The following is a 23,631-nucleotide window of genomic DNA, read 5'->3' as shown; positions in this document are numbered from 1 at the left end:
TAATTGTAGGCATCTACTTTTTGTAACTTTTTTCTTCCTCATCCACAAAAGCAAAACTTTTGCTACAAGATTTTTTATACATTACACATTTCCATTAGGGTATGTAAACTTTTGACTACAACTGTGTGTGTGTGTGTGTGTGTATATTTATATTATATATATATATATATATATATATATATATATATATATATATATATATATATATATATATATATATAATATAAATATATATATATATATATATATATATATATATATATAAACCTTGATTTTGAGGAGTTGGACAGCATAAGTTAAATTGCAAGGCAAACTTGATAAAATTGTGTATGTCAGAGTATCGGCATATACAAAAAGGGATACAATTTGTACATAATTTGTTTATGAAGTGAACAGACAGCTTTACTGATGTCATAGAAAATTATGGCCATATACATTCTCAATTTATTTATTTTTGGTTGACTCATATACTTGGATAGACACCAGAATGATAAAACAGCCTTTCACAAAGAAAACGTGAAACATTTTAAAATACTAATCTATTTAACAGATGACAACTACTTTAAAAGTTATAACCTGTACCTTTAATTTCTTATTAACTTCTTACAGGGAAATAGATTGCCTGCATCCCTTTGTAGCCTTTATGGATGTTATTTCACTTCTCAATGAGTGCAGTTTAAAAACAGATTGAAAAAAATAGGCAGCCTTTTATTTTAGCACATTGCTTTTTTTAAACATATCTGCTACACAACTTCAAATAAGTATATTTGAATCACATTAATAAAAGCATAAAAGTTTAATTAATGGTTTTAAACAGATCAGGGGTGGGGGGTGTTTAGTGGGTGACCATGTATCAAAGAGAAGGTGGTCAGTTGCTTTGATCTGCACCAAAAACCTCATAAAAAAGGTACCCCACGATATATATTTTCTCGGTTCTCAGTTTATCCATGAAGTGATTAAAGAATAATGTGTTTTGAGACAAAATTGAAATAAAAAACAGATTAAGCATAGCTGTGTTACAAGCTCACTGAGAGCTAAAGAGGGGTAAAAAAAAAAAAAAGAAAGGCGCAGGTGGGAGGGATAGAAGGTACTGTATATCAGCAGCAGTTTTTTTAAATTCTGAAATCGTGTGGCCGATTTCAGGTTGGCATTGTTAGTTAATACACCTCGTCACTTTCTGCTGCGTGAAGTTGCGTGTCGTCTGCGTCGGTCATACTGCTTTCCTGTGACTCTTCAGCTTCAACTACAAAATAACACAAACAGATCACATCACTAGATGTGTCAGCAACATACAGACCCCCCTCCATAGACTAACAGTATAGGCAATATGTGTCAGTGTTTCAGAACACTGTGGACATGTCTAATTACAGTGAATGATTGAAGATACAGAATTCCAATTGAAAGTGTGTGTGTGAAAAATGAATGTTGCATTTACTGTAAGCTCAGCAAAATGCAGGAGCATTTGACCCCTTGTTATTGTTAAACCAGAAACCTAGTGTCCTCGTAAGGACTGTATACTTTTGAAGACATCTGCAATTAATGAAACTGGATAGTTTAACAGCTTTTTCAAAAAGCAATAATATCTGGACATCAACTGAATGCTAAAAATCAAGCTTTTCTGTGCAATTCTTTAACATTTTATCTTTAAAAGGAAGATGTGTTTGTGATGGAATGTATTGATCATATATTCCAGGGGTTTGTCTATGATCACTACAGTCCAAATAAAATACACCGTTTCACCTTTGCAACATGCTCCTAAATAAAAGAACACTATCACCTGTATGTACCAGATGTACTTACCTGACTCAAATGGGTAGGAATCCTCTTGAGTTACTGGTTCCTCGTCATCAGGAAGGTATCTTTTATCAATGGCCTCTTTGATTTGATTGTTTGCCCCTTTTGGATCCAAATCCATGGCCCAGGAGAAATTCATCAGGGCCAAGTGTGTCTGACCCAGTTTCTTATAAACCTGGAAATATTGTAAAAGAAAGTTCTAGTAGCCTTGCAGTAAAGTGTTAAACCCCAACCCATTCACAGGACAATCATTTTTATTTATAAACTAAAACATCTGGACCACTTAATTCACAATATTTAAAATTAGAATGGTCATATATCAAGGCAGCATTCTTACCTTTCCTATTAAAAAGTAAACAAGTGATTCTTTTGGGACAATTTGTTTCAGTTCTTCAAGTTCTTGTAAAGCAGCCTGGGAAAAGAAAATATATATTTTAGGTGTACAAAGTGAAAGGAGCCACCATCAACATTAAAGAAATATTGTCGTTCCAATAGCTTATCTTACCTTGTACTTTTCATTAGCAAACAGAATTGAGGCCCGGTGGAATTTGCATAGTGGGTTTTTGGGGTCAATACTAATGGCTTTATTCAGTGTTTCTAAAGCATGTTCTGACTTCTTTAAAGCATGCTGCACCTGATAACACACGCACACAAAAAACAAGTTGTAAAAACAATAGTCAAGGATCATTTGTGATTAGTGTGGAGTAGTGGTTAGGGCTCTGAACTCTTGACCGAAGGGTCATGGGTTCAATCCCAGGTGGGGGACACTGCTGCTGTACCCTTGAGCAAGGTACTTTACCTAGATTGCTCCAGTAAAAACCCAACTGTATAAATGGGTAATTGTATGTAAAAATAATGTAATTATATGTAAAAATAACATGATATATCTTGTAACAATTGTAAGTCGCCCTGGATAATACACAAAGGGGTTGCCTTTGTGTATTTTAACATTTTTTTTAATTTTTATTAACAGTACTGCTAAGAAATAAATAATAATAATACTGAAGAAATTAACCAGGTGGTTTGGAGTTTGATTCTCATGGTTTATTCATACAATTTCAGCTATCATTTTTGCTACATTAGTGAAAACCACAATTATTTAATGTAATATCTCATAAGTATACTTGATGCCACAAAATTAAAATTAGGGATTTCAATGTTTTCATTCAAATTAAGCTGAATGATCGGGCCAACATTTCCTTTGCAGTTAACTTTTCTTTTTTTCAATATATACCGTAAAACTTATTTTAAACGCCCCGGTGCATATTTACAATATTTGCCAGTAGACCCGGCGACTATTTGAGACCTGCCGTTTATCATGTAAGATCACCAACATCTTCAAATCATGAAGCCACTAAACACACAACCTTGTAGCAACGACATAACTAAATTACAACATTCCAGCAACATCATTAAAATGTTGTGTGTTAGTGGGTAGTAAGTAACAGTTTTATTTTACAACAAAATGCCATTGTATTGTACACCCAAGTATAATGCAAAAAGTATTATTTTTTTTATATTCACTACCGGTCAAAAGTTTTAGAACACCGCCATTTTTCCAGTTTTTATTGAAATTTACGCAGTTTAATGTCTCAATGTACTCTGAAATTAAAGCATAGAACAAATAAACAATTGGAGATAAAAAAGAAATCATGGAATTGTTTTGTTTAACAAAATTTAATCTAAATTTTTGACTCAAAGTAGCCACCTTTTGCAGATATAACAGCCGAACACACTCGTGGCATTCTTTCTACAATGGAAATCAAATATTGTTCGGAAAGTTCTTCCCAACACTGTTGCAGAAGTTCCCACAAATGTGTTGCACTTGTAGGTTGCTTTGCTTTCACCCTTCTGTCCAGTTCATCCCAAACCAGCTCGATGGGGTTTAAGTCTGGAGACTGTGCTGGCCATTCCATGATTTGAAGCCTACCGTCTTGTTCTTTTCTTCTAAGGTAGTTCTGACATAGCCTGGAGGTATGTTTTGGCTCATTATCTTGCTGTAGGATGAACCCCTGACCAACTAGGCGTATACCAGAGGGTATTGCATAGCGCTGCAAAATGCTGTGGTAGCAGTTTTGGTTCAGGGTGCCACTCACTCTGTGCAAGTCGCCGACTCTGGATCCAGCAAAAGAGCCCCAGACCAAGATTTCAAATTTTGATTCATCGGTCCATAAGACCTTCTTCCAGTCTTCAGTAGTCCACTGGCGGTGCTTCATGGCCCAGGCAAACCTCTTTTTCTTATTTTGCCATCTTAGCAATGGCTTTCTTACTGCCACTCGACCTGTCAAACCTGCAGCTCGAAGTCTTCTCTTCACAGTTGAAACTGAGACTTGCTTACTTTGACCAGTGTTAAGCTGTGCTTGAAGCTGTTGTCCTGTGAGCTGCCTATCACGCAAGCTGTTGACTCTCAGAAACTTGTCTTCTGATTCTGTTGTGGCTTTGGGTCTGCCAGACCTCTTCCTGTCAGAGTTTCCTCCAGTTTCCAAGTGCCTTTTGATGGTGTAGGAAACTGTACTCACTGACACCTTGGCTTTCTTTGCAATTTCTCTAAAGGAAAGACCTACACTTTTAAGGGTTATAATGGTCTGTCTGTCTTCCTTTGTTAATTGCCTTTTTCTCGCCATTATGAGAGCAATATACTACTTCCTGCAGTACAATACTGTCCAAATAATGCTTAAGAGGGTGTAGTAACACAGTCTGTTCCAACACTGCTTTTATACAGACAGAGGGTTTGTAAGTAATCAACAAAAGTTGGGACACCTGTAGGAATTGTTAGCATCAACTTTCAAGGCTTAATTTACTTCCATTGCTGCAGAACAGCTGTAAGTTGTTAACCCATTACTTGTTCCCTGAAAAAGGCCTTTTTGTATAACTCTGAAATGTACATTATTTTTCAGTTTTTGGTAACCTAAACTTTTTTTTTTTTTTTTTTTAACCTCTGGCAGTTTACCGCTTACCTTTGTACCATTTCAGGTTATTCACTGGACTTGAACTGCTTAAATTTCAATAAAAACTGGAAAAATGGGGGTGTTCTAAAACTTTTGACCGGTAGTGTATACATTGGTAAACAAAGATAAGCAAAATGTTGGAAAATGAACAAGCAGAAGAAGGAATCTGCATTGAAAAACTCAATTGCATCTACCACTGTTAATAATAAAAACAGTAAAATTCACTAAAAAGACAGCCCTGTAAAATATCTGAACACAAGTGTGTATAATGGTAGGCTTACAGCACAATAAAAAAAACCCTTCAAAATATGGTTTTAAAATGAACAATACAAGCAATAAGTATCAGCTTTATCAAAAAATCTTTTATTTATTGTTCACCATCAAACGTATATTGGTTAGCATGGACAAACAATGGAAAATGGAACCAGCAAAGCATCTTCATTGCAAAACAACCGCATGAAATACTGTTAATACAAAAAAAGCAACCCTGTAAATATTGGAAAATATGTTTATACTTTGGGCTCACAACAATGAAAAATGCTTCAGTACACTTCAGCTTGTAAAAAAATCAATGACACGAAGATGACGAGATTCACTGCTTTAAAGAAGGGGAACCATGCACATCTGGAAAAGACCTACTGTCCATAGAGCGCATGGTGGCACTGGGAACTGTCATTGACATGAGGCGAAGGAGGAGCTTGAGCGTAATGAACTGTTAAGTGACAGCGATGAAAGTGACCCTCAGGATGAATAAGAAAACTTCATTTAAGGTACACGTAGTGCATAATGTTTTTTTTAATGTCGTTATTACATTTTAAATCCAGCTTTGAAGCTTTTTTGAGTGTGCTGAAAGGAAGCCAAATACAAACTTGTTTTCTGATATTAAAAGGGTTGCCTTTGTGTATTTTAACATTTTTTTTTTTTATTAACAGTACTTCGTGAATTGGTAAGCTCACTGTACAGCTGTTTGGGTGTATTGGTGGGAACATCCAGTATAACGCGCATTATATTGTTCATAACCCGGCATTTAAGAGACCCGTGTTTATTTACAATACTTCGCAGTAGCCCTGGCGCCTATTGGAGATCGTCGATTATTTGAGACCCGGCATTTACTGTAAGTTTTACAGTAAATACAGTCTGCATTCTGTTTAAGTATAAATGTTCATGAAATTCATAAAAGAAAGGCATGCAGTCTGCATTGAATTAAATTACTTACCACTCCAATATGACATAGCAGGACTGAACTTTGAGGGTTGATACCAAGTGCTTTTTTGAAATGAATTTCTGCCAGACTGAACTTTTCTTGCTTATAATAGATCATTCCCAGGCCATACCTGCGTGGCAAAAAGAAAACCAATAATCAATAAACCTGGAAATATTACAGATATGGCTTTCACATAACCTTCATCAGTGATTAGCCAATTCCAAAATTTCAAGCATGCAGTTTAAGATACAACTCAAAATGTAAGCACATACGATTTACTTCTCTGCGAGAGATATAGGGCATTGGTTCTATTTAAAAACAATTTTTGTATATCCTTAAAGTAGATGCATATCTATATCACTATCTAGAACCACAGCACAATCCATATTGACACATACAATTTGAAGGGATCCTTTACAGATCAACTTTATACAAGTTAACTACCCAGCTGCTTATCCCGCAAGTCCAAATTTGTCACTCCCCGTGAGAATCGCGTGCAGGCGCTTATAAAAGTGCATCTGCAAAGTTTAACACGTCTAACGTGCTTCAATGAAAAAATAAGAAAACTATTGTAAAAGTGTATGCAGTTTTCTTTTAACTGGCAGATGGCAGCAGTCCCTAAGAAATGTGCTTGACAGACCAGGTCACCAGTATACACATAGCTAAGAGTGAAAAATGGACGCCTGTGTATCTACAGAGAATAAAACGAGGCGATTTCTTTATTTGTTCGTTGTACCTACACGTCACAGATAATTCATATAACAGTGCTATACACCAGTGCCTGAAACTGGGGAAGATACTATACCTGATGTGATCGAAAATCTGCGACGCAAATATGTGATAGATAAAGACGTTAGCATTGATTAGAGTTTGAAGTGCATCTGCTTTGAAATCTATCACAAAAAACATAATTAATAAAAAGTGATATGCCTGCACAAGTATTATGTTATATTATAATGCTGCCATTGTAAAAAAATGTTATTTATACTCACATAATGAATTGGAAAAAAAAATGTTATCTATATTATAATGCTACAATTGTAAACATTGTTATTTTGTTATAAGTTCTATTGAAATACTGTATTTCTGCTTATCATAAATCACAATAAAAAAGTGTTAAAAAAATATTGCAATAATTGTTTTGAAAACTGTCCAAATTGCTTATTTGAGGGCTAAGAACGAAAAATCTGAACAAAAAAAACAACACATTTTTAACATGGAAATTGCCAAAATAAATGGGCAGCTACTAAGGTAGTTAACACAACTCATAATCCAGGAGAAATGTTCTGCCCTTTGCTCCAAACAAAACAATATTCTCCGACAGGTGGCGACATACATACATATGCATTGACGCAAATATTTGCATCAGCAATACTTCACAAATTATTATGTCCTTACCATGCATTATAGTGCCGTGAGTTAACACGAATGGCATTCCTGAAACAAGCCAAGGCCTTTTCTAGTTCCTCTGTGAGTACAAACTCATGCCCAAGTAGTGTGTACGCATATGCAAAGCCTGGGTCCACCTGGATTGCCCTCTGAAAGAACTTGATCGCAATATCATGCTCCCTCTGCAAACTGAAACAGTTACCAGCAACACACCAGGCCTAGAGAGAGAGAGAGATATTAAACAAAATAATTTACACAAATCCACACCTCATTTCAGGGACACAAGTCAAGCATTGAGACTGTGCTGTTATTTACTATTGCTCTACAAATAAACAAATGAGCCTTCTTAGATTGAAGGTGTTAAAACCTTTTCTTCAAACTGTGTGGGGCCATTACCTCTGGAGAGTTTTTATCCATGTCTGTAAGGTCTTTAGACAGAGCTGACAAAGCAACATCTTTCTGAAGGTGCCAAAGTGTTGTTGAGTAAATCTCCATTCCTTCAACTCGGTAACTTTCTATGCGGCGTACTTCTGAAAATATTCTCTCCGCCTTTGAGAAAAAATTCAATGTTTTTTAAAGAGGTTGTTCAATTTTCTTTGTGCAAAATGAAGATTATAAAAAAAGTTAGGCTTTGTGTGATAATTTACTACATCTTTCATTATGACAACATTAAACTTAAACTATAATCTTACACCAACATGCAAGTTCAGAAAATAAGACATTTAATCTCTTATAGATACATACGAGTGAATAATTAAACATTTTGTAGACAACATTTGATTTTTGCAGTTTGAGGATTTATTAACTCAGGACATCCAGCACAGCAAGAAAAAATATATTACAAAAATATATATATATATATATATCATAATCTCTTTACCTGCATGTACTCTGCAAGCTCAAAGTGTGCTCTCCCGATTTGACACAGTACCCACCCGGTGTTGTAATGATGAGAAGGCAGCTGGCTCAGAATGCCGATTGCTTCCTTACAGTTGTAAGAACAAAGTGCTAAATAACCTTTCCCCATATCACGCATGAGGTTCATTAACCCATCTGAAAGGGAATTTTATATTTTAAAAACACCAGGAACTTCTATATCCCAAATATAGATACTGTCAACACTCATTAATATGAATTTCAAGGGACTAAAAAAAAATAATGGTCTTATCAGTAATTATTATTATCATCAGGAGTCTAAAATGCAGTCAGTTAAAGTTACAACAACACTGAAATCAAATTTCAAATTACAGTACAATGAAAAGTATTATACATTTAAAAAGTACTTTGCATTGTATTGAAAAATACGGTTAAGTGAACTTTTAAAAAGTATACATTGTAATTGAACAGCACTTCAAATCTGCATGTCCCATTCTCATCACAGGCATTTTTAAACTACAAAGCAATGCATGCTTAACATCAGGGTATCGAACAAATCTGAAACGCTGATGACTTGCATCCACAGTTTGCTGCTCATCGGCCTGTATTATTGTATATTGGTTTTTCAGAATGGTTGACAAAGTGTTTGCAGGAATGTTGAAATCTGAAGCAACAACTTTTTTTTCTTGTACAGTGGTGCATTATCCACCACTTTCAACACCTCCACATTTGTCTGCAGGTAGAATGCAAGTTGTTTGTGCTGCTTCGTGGAAATGGCATTGATGTGCAAGCACTATGGCAACTCTAAATGCATTTTAGAGTTGCCACTAAATAAAGCACAGAGGCGCTAATGCAAGTGTTAATACATTTCCCCAAAATCCTTTACACTGTTCAAACTAAGGCAATTCATTTTTTCAAATTTTTCTTCCATGGGGAAATTGATGTTGTGTATTTGTATTATAAGTCGTCATTTATAATAAGCGACTGTTGAATTTGGCTGGGTTATGTAGAAAATTCGCAGGATCAGGGAATTCGTTAAATCAGAGTGCTTTTTAAGGAAGATTGACTTATCTTTATTAATTTATTCCAAAATTATCCCTTGGCCAATTTTTCTGCAACTTAATGTACAAAAAATAAATTCAAGTGCAAATGCAAGGTTAAATTACTCAATATAAACTAGATGGAAAATTAATGTTTTATAGATGTAATTTTACAAGTCTCACTAATTAAAAACAAACTTTACAGTGATAAAACATGCCTACATTTTTGCATGTGTTATACAGTGAAACAAACATACCTGCAGCTGCTTTCTGTATGTTGAAGGCTTGCACCTGAGGCGTGGCAATGTTGCTCTTCCCCTCAGAAATGATGGAAGAATCTAGTTTAAGAATCTCTATACTGTCGTTCATGTTAGACTGAGTTATCCCTCCTTTAGTTTTAGTCTTTGTTTTTCTGTTAGGGATTTTAGTTGGAAACTTCATTTTCAACTTTTTACTGTTCTCCTGTTGAGGATAATATCAATTTTATTTCAAACAAAATACAATTTTACTTTGTACATTATCCAAATAATATTTCTAATTAATAGAAATCTGAGAACAGAAATAACATTTAAAAATTACTTTGTGTAAATCTTATACAGACGTGCTCAAATTTGTTGGTACCCCTCCACAAAAAACGAAGACTGCACAATTTTCTCTGACAAAAGTAATTGGCATCCACCATTGTTTATTCCATATTTAATAGAAATCAGACTTTGCTTTTCATTTTTTATTCAACATAATATTGTAAATAATAAAACAAATGAAAATGGCATGGACAAAAATGATGGGACCGCTAACCTAATATTTTGTTGCACAACCTTTAGAGGCAATCACTGCAATCAAACGTTTTCTGTAGCTCTCAATGAGACTTCTGCACCTGTTAACCCTTTGCGGTCCATTGTCGGACTGGGTCCGACATTGCAATTATTCCTCACAGGTCCTTTGTCGGACTGGGTCCGACATCATTATAGCAACGCAATAAACGGGTGTCTAGTCGTTTTTTCTCCGGAAAAAGCCGAGAAAACCATTCAATTGCCGAGTGGGAGCGACAGGAGCCGAGACAAGTCGAAAAAAATAAAAATAAATAAAAGGCGTATCTCATGAATAGTCATACATGGTATCAGGTATCAGATAACGGGGGCGGTCTGAAGTAAACAAGTTGGCAAACTGAATCAACGCACAGAAAACACAGACATTTGCAGAGCTTTTTTGAGATGTTATAGTAATAAAATAATGACTTGGATCGCATTATTGAGGAGTTTGGTGATAAAACGAGTGATAAGGAGATGATTAAATCGGTATGTACGACTATTTTTATTATTATTTATTTCTTACATAGGTGAACGCTATAGCAAACGAAAGGGTGGGGCGGGGCTGGAGATGCCTAGTGAGTGCTTTGTTGATATGCAGGGCCATTTAAACCCGTTTGACTGTGAAAAAAAATACTTTTAAATAGCGCGTATAAAATTAACTGTGCGTGTGAAAATTAATTAGACCTGGCGTGCCTGACGCGCAATTAATAAATGGACCGCAAAGGGTTAACAGGTAGTTTGGTCCACTCTTCCTGAGCAAACTGCTCCAGCTGTCTCACGTTTGATGGGTGCCTTCTCCAGACTGCAAGTTTCAGCTCTTTCCATAGATGTTCGATAGGATTCAGATCAGGACTCATAAAAGGCCACTTCAGAATAGTCCAATGTTTTGTTCTTAACCATTCTTGGGTGCTTTTAGCTGTGTGTTTTGGGTCATTATCCTGTTGGAGGACCCATGACCTGCGACTGAGACAGAGCTTTCTGACACTGGGCAGTACATTTCGCTCCAGAATGCCTTGATAATCTTGAGATTTCATTGTGCCCTGCACAGATTCAAGGCACCCTGTGCCAGGCGCAGCAAAGCAGCCCCATAACATAACCAAGCCTCCTCCATGTTTCACTGTAGGTATGGTGTTCTTTTCTTTGAAAGCTTCATTTTTTCGTCTGTGAACAGAGCTGATGTGACTTGCCAAAAAGCTCCTATTTTGACTCATCTGTCCAAAGGACATTCTCCCAGAAGGATTGTGGCTTGTCAATATGCATTTTAGCAAATTCCAGTCTGGCTTTTTTATGTTTTTCTGTCAAAAGTGGAGTCCTCCTGGGTCTTCTTCCATGGAGCCCACTTTCACTCAAAAAGCGACCGATGGTGCGATCAGAAACTGACTTACCTTCACCTTGGAGTTCAGCTTGTATCTCTTTGGCAGTTATCCTTGGTTCTTTTTCTACCTTTCGCACTATCCTTCTGTTCAATCTGGGGTCGATTTTCCTCTTGCGGCCACGCCCAGGGAGGTTGGCTACAGTTCCATGGACCTTAAACTTCTTAATAATATTTGCAACTGTTGTCACAGGAACATCAAGCTGCTTGGAGATGGTCTTGTAGCCTTTACCTTTACCATGCTTGTCTTATTTTCTTTCTGATCTCCTCAGACAACTCTCTCCTTTGCTTTCTCTGGTCCATGTTCAGTGTGGTGCACACAATGATACCAAACAGCACAGTGACTACTTTTCTCCATTTAAATATTCTGAATGACTGATTACAAGATTGGAGACATGTGTGATACTAATTAAAGAAACTAATTAGTTTGAAATATCACTATAATCCAGTTATTTATTATCTTTTCTAAGGGGTACCAACAAATGTGTCCAGGTCATTTTAGAATATCTCTGTAGAATAAGCAATAATTCATCTCTTTTCACAGCTTCTTTGCTTTATTCTATGACATACCAAAGGCATGCAAGTGTACATGATTTAATTTCACCACTTTTCAGGAGGAATGAAGCATTATTTCAATGAGCTGTAAGGGTACCAACAAATTTGAGCACGTCTGTATGCATTAAGGTTTTAAAGATAAAACATGCAACCCCAAGTGATAATGGCTTTACCTTGGCAGTAGAACTAGCACTAGTAAATAACCGAGAACTTCTCCTTGGCTGCGCATTTGGTGGAGCAGCAACTGTTGGACTCAGCACTTGAGGCGTTGTACTGAAAAAAAGAAAAGGAACATGGTTTGCATTATCATGTATGCATCTGATCTGATAATCTTGCATTTTGCAACAAATGATGCCTTGAAAAAAATAATGAACAGAAACATTGACATTATTATTATTCATGAATTCAATGTGTTTAGACTATTCCTGATAAGCATAATGTTAAATCCTTTGAATTTATATGTGTTCTATAACACAATCTCATGTACTCCAGTGCTTTTAGATCCAGAACCGCCACCAGTATTTAACAGTTTGTAGAGGGCAAACAAACTCTGCATACTGGAGAGTCATTCCCATCTACTGAATCTACACAGCAAGCACAAAGAACTGAAATTCCACATCTGACACCAGTGTCACAAAACATCAGGAAAGATTTACAATGATGACATTGAGTCATTGCAAAAGAAAGAAAAGGAGACCCTGTAAGAAAGGAAAGGAAAAAGCACAGTTATACAAATATTCACCACATTTTACAGTGCTCACTGACCCCAAGCTTTCTGCTCTACTTTAAATTCTTAATCCGTTCATTGCCCTGCTACCTTGAGTTTGTCTGATCTCTTTTTCCCGCTGAGCCTCTCTTTTCCCCTTCTCTCTCTGCTACTGTTCTGTCAGCCCTGCCTTCTCTCACAGTCACTCCAGCTGCTGATCCGAATCGGACCAGGCTGTAGAATCTTTCAATGCCCCTGTGAGTGTGGGAGAAGTGCAGGAGAAAACCAAAATTAAGAAAAAACTGTCCAAAGAATTAAAATCAGATCCCGCTATACAGTTTCTGATTGTGTGTAGCAACAGATCTCATCTAACAATAGCTCAGATTACTAGTATTTTAATTTGCATTTCAGTCCATTAAAAACCAGTCCTCTGCAAAAAACACCTTCATATTAAAAAGGTGTCAGTACTGCGAGTTCAGCGCATAGAATACAATCTCATATCAAAAACACAATAGATACCAATGGTTCCCAAGATAGATGAATAGCAGGTCAGTACTGTACAAAACTAGGTTTCCGTGACCTACATCCTTGAGTGTAGAATAGTATCTCATACCAAATGCCTCTGCAGTTACCAAGATATTACATTTTAAGCCAGTCACACATTCTTACCATGTAAAACAACTCATTCATGGAGATCGAGCTACATTCAGTTTGTCTATGTCCATGCAAAGATTCATTAAATTCTAGCTAGCTGTTCACTAGAACTAATCAGGGCAGGAACTCATCAGAATAAGGTCAGTGTGTCCTAGATTCCAATATCTTAAAAGGCCTCGTGCTAAGAAATATCCATACCAAGTTTCACCACAACCAGATGAGCAGTTCAAACACAAAATCTAATGTACAGGGACTTCCACTGTATCCCAGTCATGGCATAGAGGAAAAAAATAAAACTCACTCCTCCTCCAACCCCCCTCAAATAACCTTACAATGTTCCTTCCTTGTGAAGAAGCTACGCATTAGTAATTGGTGAATACACTTACCTTGTTTGCGGGGCTGTGCTTTGCGTCTGCATCAAATGAATTGGGGTAACATCTCTGCTGTTGCCACTCTGTGCAAACACAGATTTCATTCCAGCTTGACTAATTCGGGCTACAGACTGGACAACAAAATATGTCTAGTTACCACTACTGTCCCAACTCTGAATCCAGCAAAACAGAAAATGTTTTATTCATTTTAGAAAAGCAAAATGGTGGTCATGTTGCAGTGTAGCATAAAACTAAAGTGCTAAAGTACTTTTATTATATATTTTAACTACCTTCTTTGGAGGGAGTCCAGTAGTGGGGGGGTCCATTACAGAAGTCGTATTTGTGAAGTTCTGAAGATAGGACCCATCTCCTGGGCTGGGTTCTAGTGGTAAGATCCCAAAACTGCAGCAATCACACAAAAGTTAAAATAGCCAGCATAATTTAAAGAGGTAATAATTAACTTCAGTAGCTAACCACAACAGATTATATATATAAAAATATATTTAAAAAAATCTAGCTATTGAACAAACAATTCTTGGAGGTTACCTTGGAGTCAGTGGGCTAAGAGCAGCAGGTCCCCCTAGTAAACAGCGCCCACTTTTTGGTTTGTTCTGTGCCTGTTTGGCTAGTAAAGCACTTCCAGTTCCAATGGGCACAGAGTCGGGGGAAATTACTGAAGGGTCAATATAGGAAACCGAAGAATCCGTATTTAAAGATGAATACTTGGAGTTAGAAGATTCTAGATTAAGTCTATTTAATTCCTTTAAAAACAGGAGAGAGAGACAGATAGAGAATATGTCATAACTAAGAAAAGTAATTGCTTACGTGAAAAAATTTGTCTAACACAGGTCATTATAAAAAGTAGACTAATTTATAAATTCTCTCTCTAACTTAATGATTGTAGAGAGTAAATTCAGCAATGGGCAAAAAGTATTAAATACTTTAAAATATAGCACAATTATGTTTGCAAGATAAAACATATCAGCTACGAATTAGTTGTTGCAGCACCCCCCTCCCTCTCCCCACCCCCACGCCACATTATGACTCAAAGTAATATTACATTTAATGAATGAGTATTAACACTTATACTTGGACAAGATCTGATCTACTTAATTCCCTTCTATTGACAATACTATACAAACATGTGTCGAACATACTAAAGTGTCTTGTGGTGTCTCCATCAAGATTGTGTCAAGCTGTCTGTGGGGTATACTGTAAGTGGCGGTGTATATTGGACAGATGTTTGGCTGGCAGCTGCTGAAATTCTGCAGAGATGTCAGTTTAAACATTTGATCAGGGTCTGGCTTTTCACCTGTGAAGACAAAGCAGAATTTGACTGAACAATTACAAATATATGCATTTGCTTCCACATTCAAAATAACAGACTTCTTCATATTTAATTATTGCAAATTCAGTTGCGAGGACATACCGATTTCACACAAAGATTCAAACGGTGACCACAGGAAAGGATTTAATGTCAGGCTCTTTTGGTAGCATTCAGATCCTTTGGCTAAGCGATCTGTTTTACTGTATATAAAAATAAAATAAAATTAAAAAGTGAGCTTCAAAACTTAGCAAGTTTTATGTCAAATAGAGACTCAAAATATTAGACACTCAATATCTCACCAGTAAATTTGCCCCAGTAAAGAAAGTGTAAAACAAGCAGAGTCTCCAAACTCTGTAACAATATCATCATGGCTCTTCTGTTTATTCAGGACTCCTCCAGTTAAAATCTGTTCTCCTTCTGCAAGTCTAAAAATACAGCACACAACGCAATAGAAAGCATTTATGACAGAATACAAGCCTATGTAGTGAAAATTAATGGTTCAGCTGGAAAAGGACTTTTTTTAATGAAAAAAATGATTGATGCAAAATTTGTAAGCCAGTGATTGTTATCCATTATTTTAAAACAACATTACCTAATTAGCAATAAAAGTGCAAGCCTATCAAATGACAAACACCTTGGGTCAATCAGCAATGAGCCTATCGCCCCACGTTTGGGGTGTAAAAGTTACAAATGTTGAAGAATACAGAGTACTGTTCTGAGACCACCTGACAGTCAATCTAATTAAGGAATTTTACGCATATGCAAAATGTACTATTATCAATGGCTGTGGAAATGAAGAGTATGATTATATGCATAAAATGTCCACAAATACAAATATAGCAGTATAGTTACCAATGACAAAACATTCTCAGTGCACTTACTGTATCAGAACAGAATCATTACATTTCCAAGTGTACTCACACATCCAGTACGAAATGTACCAGGTATGTTTGGTCTGGGCAGAGCAGAGTCCCTTACATACCCACTGTGAACAAGCCCTAAGTCAAGGGACCTGAAAGCCCTTCCAAATATTCAAAAGCTTGGTCTTACCTGCTTAGGTCCACACAGCATTTTGCAAGGAGGTATTTACATTGTGGCGTAGTGCAGCTGTGCCCCTTAAGAAGGCGATATGCTTTGTATGCTTTTCCAGAGCGGTAATAACAAGTAGCCAATAGGAAAAGAGCTTCTTCTGAGTGCACTGTTGGACACAGGACAGTACAAAAGAAGATGTGAATACAGTATTTAGTGGAAGGAGGAAAGGGGGTTCTCTGTTATAAAAGCACAAAGAATAATAAAAGCATCAAGTCTGAAATTCAATCACTGAATAAAGCTGATATAAACCCAGTGAATAATTGAGATTGTCTAATAAAAAAATAAAAATACATTAAAGCCATATTGTATTTTCAAAAATCATTGAATTTAGTTACTCTAGTGATCTTTGGAGATACAAAAGGCAAACAGAAAAAGTGTACCTTTTAATTGTGCAATTTAATTCATCAGTTCCTTGCATTTTGCCACCAACCATTTTGTATTAATTGCACTATGGCTTTTTCCCCCTCTGACAAAATAAATCAGTAAGACTTTAATACAGCAAAAACTGATTTTTTAAAAAAAAATATTTTTAAAAATAGCTGTGACTGATAACAGGGCAAATCCTAATATGTCCACTAATACAAGTGGTCACTTTTTATATAAACATACCTTCTGCATAGAGTGTCTCTGCCAACAGCATCCAGGTAAGCATAATTATAGAGATACAATCCTATCTTTTTAACAAACAAGTGCAAATACAAATTCTTCAACTGGCAAAAACGTTTACTTCTAAAATAAATAGTACTTAACTTCCCTTCTAAATGTGTATTTCTTCAAATAAAGTAAAGTATTCGGGGTCCATTTCACTAGCCCTGTTATTTCTGTAGTCTAGAAAATAAGCGAGTCGGGCGACACAACAAAAAAAAATCCAGTTTTCAATGTATTTAAAATATCTACACATACCTTCAGCATAGAGTCTTTCGGCCAGAAACACAGCATCCCGGTAAGCGTAGTGGTTAAGTGCATGCCAAACAGCAGCCTACAACAAAAATGTTAAGAAAATATGTATAAATTCACAGCAAACAACTTTAACCATAAACTCCACAATGAAAGAATTTCACTTGGGCTTGAATTGTTATTTTATTTTTTTGCAAATGTAATATTTCATGAAGAAAAGTGACTTATTTAGCCTTGTTTTTTTTCACTACGGCAACCCACTGACAATACAGATCAGGAGGACTGATCACCAATGGACGACCATTGTTCCCCTGTCAAGCCAATTGCCAATCGCAAACAATCGCAAACACCATAATGTTATTCCACTGCTAAATAACCAATACAAATAAAAATTAGGCCGGAGAAAGATATATTATATTGCAGTTAAAATGAATTAGAAACATCACTTGTTTTGTTGTGCAAGAAAACAAAGAGAGCTAGAATTTACAGACCCTTAAACAAACGAGTGTAAGGCAAACAAAAACTTTAGCCTAACTGAAAAAATATATATATCAAAGTTAGGGCAGCAGTGTGGAGTAGTGGTTAGGGCTCTGGACTCTTGACCGGAGGGTTGTGGGTTCAATCCACGGTGGGGGACACTGCTGCTGCTGTACCCTTGAGCAAGGTACTTTACCTAGATTGCTCCAGTAAAAACCCAACTGTATAAATGGGTAATTGTATGTAAAAATAATGTAATATCTTGTAACAATTGTAAGTCGCCCTGGATAAGGACGTCGGCTAAGAAATAAATAATAATAATAATAATAACAATTAGGGAAAATGTTCAAGCAGCAGTTTATAGTTTGTGTCTGTCAGTTACAGAGTAGAGACAAAGAGTCAACTGACACATTTTACAGAAACAGTATAGCATAGGTTATTGTATATGCACCAAAACTGATCTGATTTTCAATAATAGTCAAGGTCAAGATCAATGGTAAATTCCTTGGAAATTTAAGGAGGAAAATATTGTATTTTTTTTTTTTTTTTTTTTTTATTTCCCTCTTGCACATCATACAACTTTTAATGAGGCCAGGAAAACACTTGAAAACATTTGTTGTACACAGACCTGAAATCAAAATATTCCACTGCTACAGTACCCATCACTGTAAAGGAATAAAGTATGTTTGCTCAGTGTTAAGTCAAGTCATGAAGCCCAGTCTTCATCTATTTAGGTTTGAGCACACATACACAAATTAAACAAAATATTGTAATCAATATTAAATTCTTCATATTGATATAAAGGGTTATAAGTACTGAAAAGTTGCGCTTCCATACTGTAACTAAGTAATGAAATTTGCAAGGTGAATATTTTACCAAGCTATGAAACTGGTGTGCTTTATTAAATTACTGTAGTTCGAATTTGTTTTGTGATGTAGTATTTAAAAAAAAAACAAAAAAAAACATTACAAAATTAATTATTAAAAAAAAAGACGAAAGGCCTTAAATTAATAATTTGTATTATCTGAAGTAATATTATATATCACTCTTCAAAATCGTAAATGAATTTCTGTAACGTGAATGTAATGCATTGTTATTCTTATGAACAGTCGCTTAGGGTGTATTGAATTTCACAAACATCTGTTTATGAATACATTACACATGGCTAAATAAGAGATTTCAACATCGCTAAAGTTTAATAGTTTTTAATTAAAAATGATTGTACACTAACAATTTGAATGGAGCTTTACGGTTACTAAAATAAAAGCTTCATTGTAAATCAACAGATTTGACATTTCAGTTCGTCCGTACTGGATGTCATATACACCAAAGCTTTTTTTAGTTTGTTTTTTGTTTTGTTTTTTCACATTTTATGCTTATTACATTTCATGTAGAATTCTGCTATTACCTTTAGTAAAGTACAGGGATAGTAATGTTCATACTGCATGATTCCTCCGAACAATTCCACAAATAAACCTCAACAAAGCTCAAATATCAGCCCATCAGTACCTTAACTGTAGTTGTTATCTTTGTATTACTAGCACTTTTAAATACATTTTTTTTTTCTTCACATAATCAATTTAAGACGATCTTAACCATATTAAAGGTTTATTCACTTAGCATTAGGCCTCAGCCTTTTGCTTTCAGACCCCGGACTCTGAGTAGCTGCTCCTTCCAGATAGGGAGCAGAAGTTTTCGGAAGGCAGTTTGGCACCACAGGCCACTACTTAAATGACTAATTATAACATTACAATAATGTAGGTTTTTACTCTGTTACCTGGACGGGTTCCTGCAGCACCGTCATTCCGGGATTAATATCCTTCGCTCTCTCTCTCTCTCACTCGCTCTCGCTCTCTTCTCTCTTTCCGTAACTCCTCTTCGCCTTAATTCAGTTTTAGGCCCGAAGGAGCTCACAGGATTTTAAACACACCAACCGTTACCGACAACGCCGAGCCCTAGCGAAGATTGACGATCACTGTGGAATACAAACGAAATGCACTGGACAGTTACGGAAATACCCGAGCTCTTTGAAGCATTTAACGGAAACAAACGTTTAGACACGAACATTTCCGATGATCACTTTCATAAATGAATTAGTTTTTTTTACAATATGTTGACGTAATGAATTGTAGAAATATTTTTAAAAAATGTAACTTTCCCATTACAAATGCCGAGGGTGGGGAGGGGGGCGGCAGCAGGACATACCAGTCCTTCCCAGGGGCCCATTACGGCTCAGAACCACAGTTTATCACTGTACAGTACTGTAGTTACATAACTTGAACTTGCGGTAAATGTATAATGGGTTCCATCTCTAACTTTAGCACTATTAAGAAATGCACAGTATCGCGCTGTTTGAGTGGGGGACTACGAAGCGAAATAACATCACTTCACATAAAATTATACACAACCATCATACAACTTATTAAGTTAAACATAAAACATAAGGATTACATCTTGAAATAATAATAATAATAATTATTATTATTATTATTATTATTATTATTATTATTATTATTATTATTATTAATCCTAGTGCTGGTGGGGTCGCGGGGGAGCCCAGCTGCCCCACTTGTCTTGGGCAAGGAGAGCACCGCTTCATACTTCACGTGTAGAATATTGAACTGTTTTGCTCCTATTAATATATGGAGATATACATGTGCATAACCCATACAAATATGCAAAGAATACAATAACTGTAAGACACCAGTGAGAGATAAATAATGAAAAAAAGTTTGAATATAGCTTGCCTGGTCTAGAACAACAAGTGTGAATAATGTAGAGAGGTGAAGGGAACCTGTATTAACGCTGTGCTAAAGTGTCAGCGTTTTACAATTAGATTTAATAATTGGAACAGTTCTTATTTTTAGATCCACATATAAGAAATAATGTAGATAAAATATGCTAAACATTTATTTAAAAGATAAAACTCAATCGCAACAAACAAATAAAGGTTACCTGTGGCCTTTACATATCTTTTTTTGCAAACGGATGCACTTCTGCTCCAAAAACCTCAGTCTCATTCAATAGTGTATATATACCTGCAAGATGGACGTATGAGGCGCCGTTAGGGACATAATTCACCCCGTGATACTCGCATACACTATATTGAGATGCATACACTATATACTGAGATGCATACACTCTATACCAGGGGCATAGCTAGGAATGGAAATTTGGGTGGGCCCCAACTTTGGGTGGACGGGCAAGTATCAAAGGTCTGACGTCACAGGAAATAGTTTACATTACAAACATGATTTAAATCAATTAAAACTCTGAATACATCAAATATCTCCCCAAGGTTTGAACAGAGTAAAGTAGCCAAGACTGAAAATGTAGGGTGCCGAGTGAAGCAAGGCGAACATTTTTTGCAGTTTATAAAAGTAGTTGTGCATATACACTACAAATACAAAGCGCATATGCATACAAACTGCAGAAACAAACACACACTCTAAGAAGAAAGAGTTCTATATAGAACCTTTTAAGGTTTCTTTGGCGTGCATCATATATGGAACCCTAAAGGGTCTATATAAAACCATTTTAGAGGGTTATTTTGAAAGAACCTCATATGGTTCCTTAGATTGAACCCAAAGGGTTCTAAATGGAACCATCAAGGGTTAATTATAGAATCCCTATCAAGGACAGGATTAAAGGCACCTTTTATTTATTTTTCTACTTTTTACAGGTTTTGTTTTGTTTGCAGCCATATGGTCTTAATCAGGATATCTGTGTTGTTTTTTGTTGTTGTATTTCAAACCTGTTTACCATTTACACCTCTTGACTACATAAATATAATATAATAATATAATACAATATATATATATATATATATATATATATATATATATATATATATATATATATATATAAATTCAATGCTAAGAAAGGTAATATTTTTCTAATGCAGTATTGCATTGCACATGTTTATAAGCAGCATAAAAAGCACATGAATTTAAATGATTTTTATTCATTAAATCAGTTAATGTTATACAATAATATGTATTAATCAATTGTCCAGCTCCCCGTCTCCCTATATCCATCTCTCTCTCTCTGCCTGTCCAGCTCTCTGTATCTCTGTCCAGCTCTGTGAGCGCTCTGTGCATCTCTCTTTGTGTGTCCCTGTCCAGCTGACTCTGTGTCACCCTATCCAGCTCTCTGCATCTCCCTGTCCATCTAACCTGCACAAAGCTGAGTGAAATATACAGTCTGTTTTAATTTCAATAAATTGATTTACAATAAATTAACGATTTAAATAATGCCTATAAAAGGCAAAGAATAGCATTTAGTGGATATTTTAATATCAACTGTAATTATTAGATATTATTTTTATTGTCTAAATTCTAGTAGTATAGGCCTACCACTTATGCAGTTTGTTACGGGAACTGTGAGATTAATTTATCCTTTGTTGTTATTAAAAGTATGAGCTCTGTAGTATCCTTGATAATACCATAAAGTATTTACTCGACACGGGATTGCATAACACAACGTGGTTTATTTACTGGTGATCGCCATCTTAACTCTCAGTAAAAACTGAATACAACATCCGGAACCCCAGGCTAGTAATCCTTGTATATAACTTACATCTAGCAACCACTAGATGTCAGTATCTAACCATTACAGCCTAACACTATTCAATTATAATGTACACCCAATACATTACACTTACAATTACATTATTCAACAGCAGTTTAATAATTTTTTTTTTTCCTAAATTGCGTTACAACAAGCCCAGGGGATTATTCTGCCCCTGTCTTGATAAAAATACTACAAATTCAGTCTCTTTGGTGCACTCCTAACTCTCCCTGGCCATCTGCGAACAGGGGTTCCCCTCACAGCTACTTCAGAAGTTGAAGGAGTTCTTCTAGGAATTACTACAGGTTCAACAGTCTCAGTTACATGTTTTGGTTCCTCCCCCTCTGGTGTTGAAACTGGCACAGTAGGTTCGATTTCCTCTGAAACAGCTGGCGTGGCTGGTAACTGACTGACTACTTCAGGCAGTGAAAACTCTGTAGACAACGGCAGTTCAGTTTGTTGCTCAAGTGCCTTTGCAGGTTTACCCAGCACATTCTCCCTTTTAACTAGTAGGTGATCGATGTGGACTGTACATCTCCTCAGTCCCTCTTGAATTAAGTATGTCACTGGACCCATGCGTTTAATGACTGTTGCACCGTTCCATTTTTCTCTTCTCCCTCGGAAATTTCGACCCAGTACTTGTTGTTGAGGTGTAAGCTCTCTCAGTGACAACGTGCCTTTGTCATGATGTAATTTCTGTAACTCCTGTTTGTTTTCCACAGTCGTAGCGAGATGTGGTTTAAGCAGGGTGAAGTTTGTTCTGAGCTGACGCTTTAAAAACAATTCTTCAGGAGAGTGTCCCGTCACAGTGTGTGGTGTGCTCCGGTACATCAGCAGGAAGTTCGCCAAGCGATGGTGTAACGGAGCTGATGTCCTACCTTGATCCACATTGATCACTTGCTTCAAAAGAGCTTGTTTCAGTGTTTGAACTGACCTCTCTGCAGCCCTGTTTGATGCAGGGTGGTAAGCAGGCACTAGAGTCTGTTGAATTCCATTCCACTTTATACATTTTTCAAATTCAGTTGAGATAAACTGCGGTCCGTTGTCTGAAACTACTTCTTCAGGTAAACCATAAGAAGCAAACAGTCCCCGTCGCACTTCAATGGTCCTGGTTGCTGTGGTTGTTGACATGTGGAAAACTTCCAGCCACTTAGAATGACTATCAATCACCACCAAGAAATGCTCCTTGTCCTTCTCTGCAAAGTCAATATGTATCCTCTGCCATACTCTGGTAGGCCATTTCCACGGGTGCAAAGGAGCAACAGCTGGCATCTTGCGTACCACCATACAGGTTCTACAGCTCTGTACCGTCCGTTCTATATCCGCCATCAAACCTGGCCACCACAGATAAGACCTAGCCAAAACCTTCATACGACAAATACCTGGGTGTTCTTCATGCAGGTCGTTTAGTAATCCCTCTCTGTATATAGGTGGTATAACCACTCGCATTCCCCACAGTATACAGCCTTGCTCTGCTGAGAACTCATTTCTCCTTGTGACATATGGGCGTAGAGCTTCATCCGCCACAAAATTTGGCCAGCCATGCAT

The 23,631-nt window shown here is 36.4% G+C and overlaps 2 protein-coding genes across 4 annotated transcripts; both read right to left on the bottom strand.

Annotated features, from left to right (window-relative positions):
* Positions 1-421: 421 nt before the first annotated feature.
* Positions 422-20,486, bottom strand: cdc27 (cell division cycle 27). Of its 3 annotated transcripts, XM_059006619.1 has the most exons (21): positions 20,470-20,486; positions 19,292-19,489; positions 17,044-17,119; positions 16,099-16,246; positions 15,348-15,473; positions 15,151-15,248; positions 14,879-15,033; positions 14,268-14,482; positions 14,012-14,123; positions 13,737-13,852; positions 12,808-12,951; positions 12,164-12,263; positions 9,509-9,713; positions 8,216-8,388; positions 7,732-7,884; positions 7,345-7,553; positions 5,959-6,076; positions 2,300-2,428; positions 2,132-2,206; positions 1,801-1,969; positions 422-1,243 (listed from the first exon to the last, which is right to left on the bottom strand). In XM_059006619.1, exons 2-21 carry the CDS (start codon positions 19,316-19,318, stop codon positions 1,158-1,160), a joined length of 2,634 nt encoding a protein of 877 aa, XP_058862602.1. In that variant the 5' UTR covers positions 19,319-19,489; positions 20,470-20,486; the 3' UTR covers positions 422-1,157. The 3 variants fall into 3 exon arrangements, with proteins under 3 accessions (XP_058862602.1, XP_033911280.1, XP_033911281.1); XM_034055389.3 differs by lacking the exon at positions 20,470-20,486 and having other exon boundaries at positions 19,292-19,522; XM_034055390.3 differs by lacking the exons at positions 12,808-12,951; positions 20,470-20,486 and having other exon boundaries at positions 19,292-19,522.
* On the bottom strand, positions 19,470-23,631 carry LOC131704945 (uncharacterized protein K02A2.6-like). The gene is made up of 2 exons (XM_059006583.1): positions 22,962-23,631; positions 19,470-19,489 (listed from the first exon to the last, which is right to left on the bottom strand). The coding sequence occupies exons 1-2, from the start codon at positions 23,629-23,631 to the stop codon at positions 19,470-19,472; spliced, it is 690 nt and encodes a 229-aa protein (XP_058862566.1).

The sequence above is a fragment of the Acipenser ruthenus genome, chromosome 33, assembly GCF_902713425.1.
Source record: "Acipenser ruthenus chromosome 33, fAciRut3.2 maternal haplotype, whole genome shotgun sequence".
Classification (NCBI taxonomy): Eukaryota; Metazoa; Chordata; class Actinopteri; order Acipenseriformes; family Acipenseridae; genus Acipenser; species Acipenser ruthenus.
Note: the sequence above shows the minus strand (reverse complement) of the source record. Positions and strands in the feature narration are given on the sequence as shown.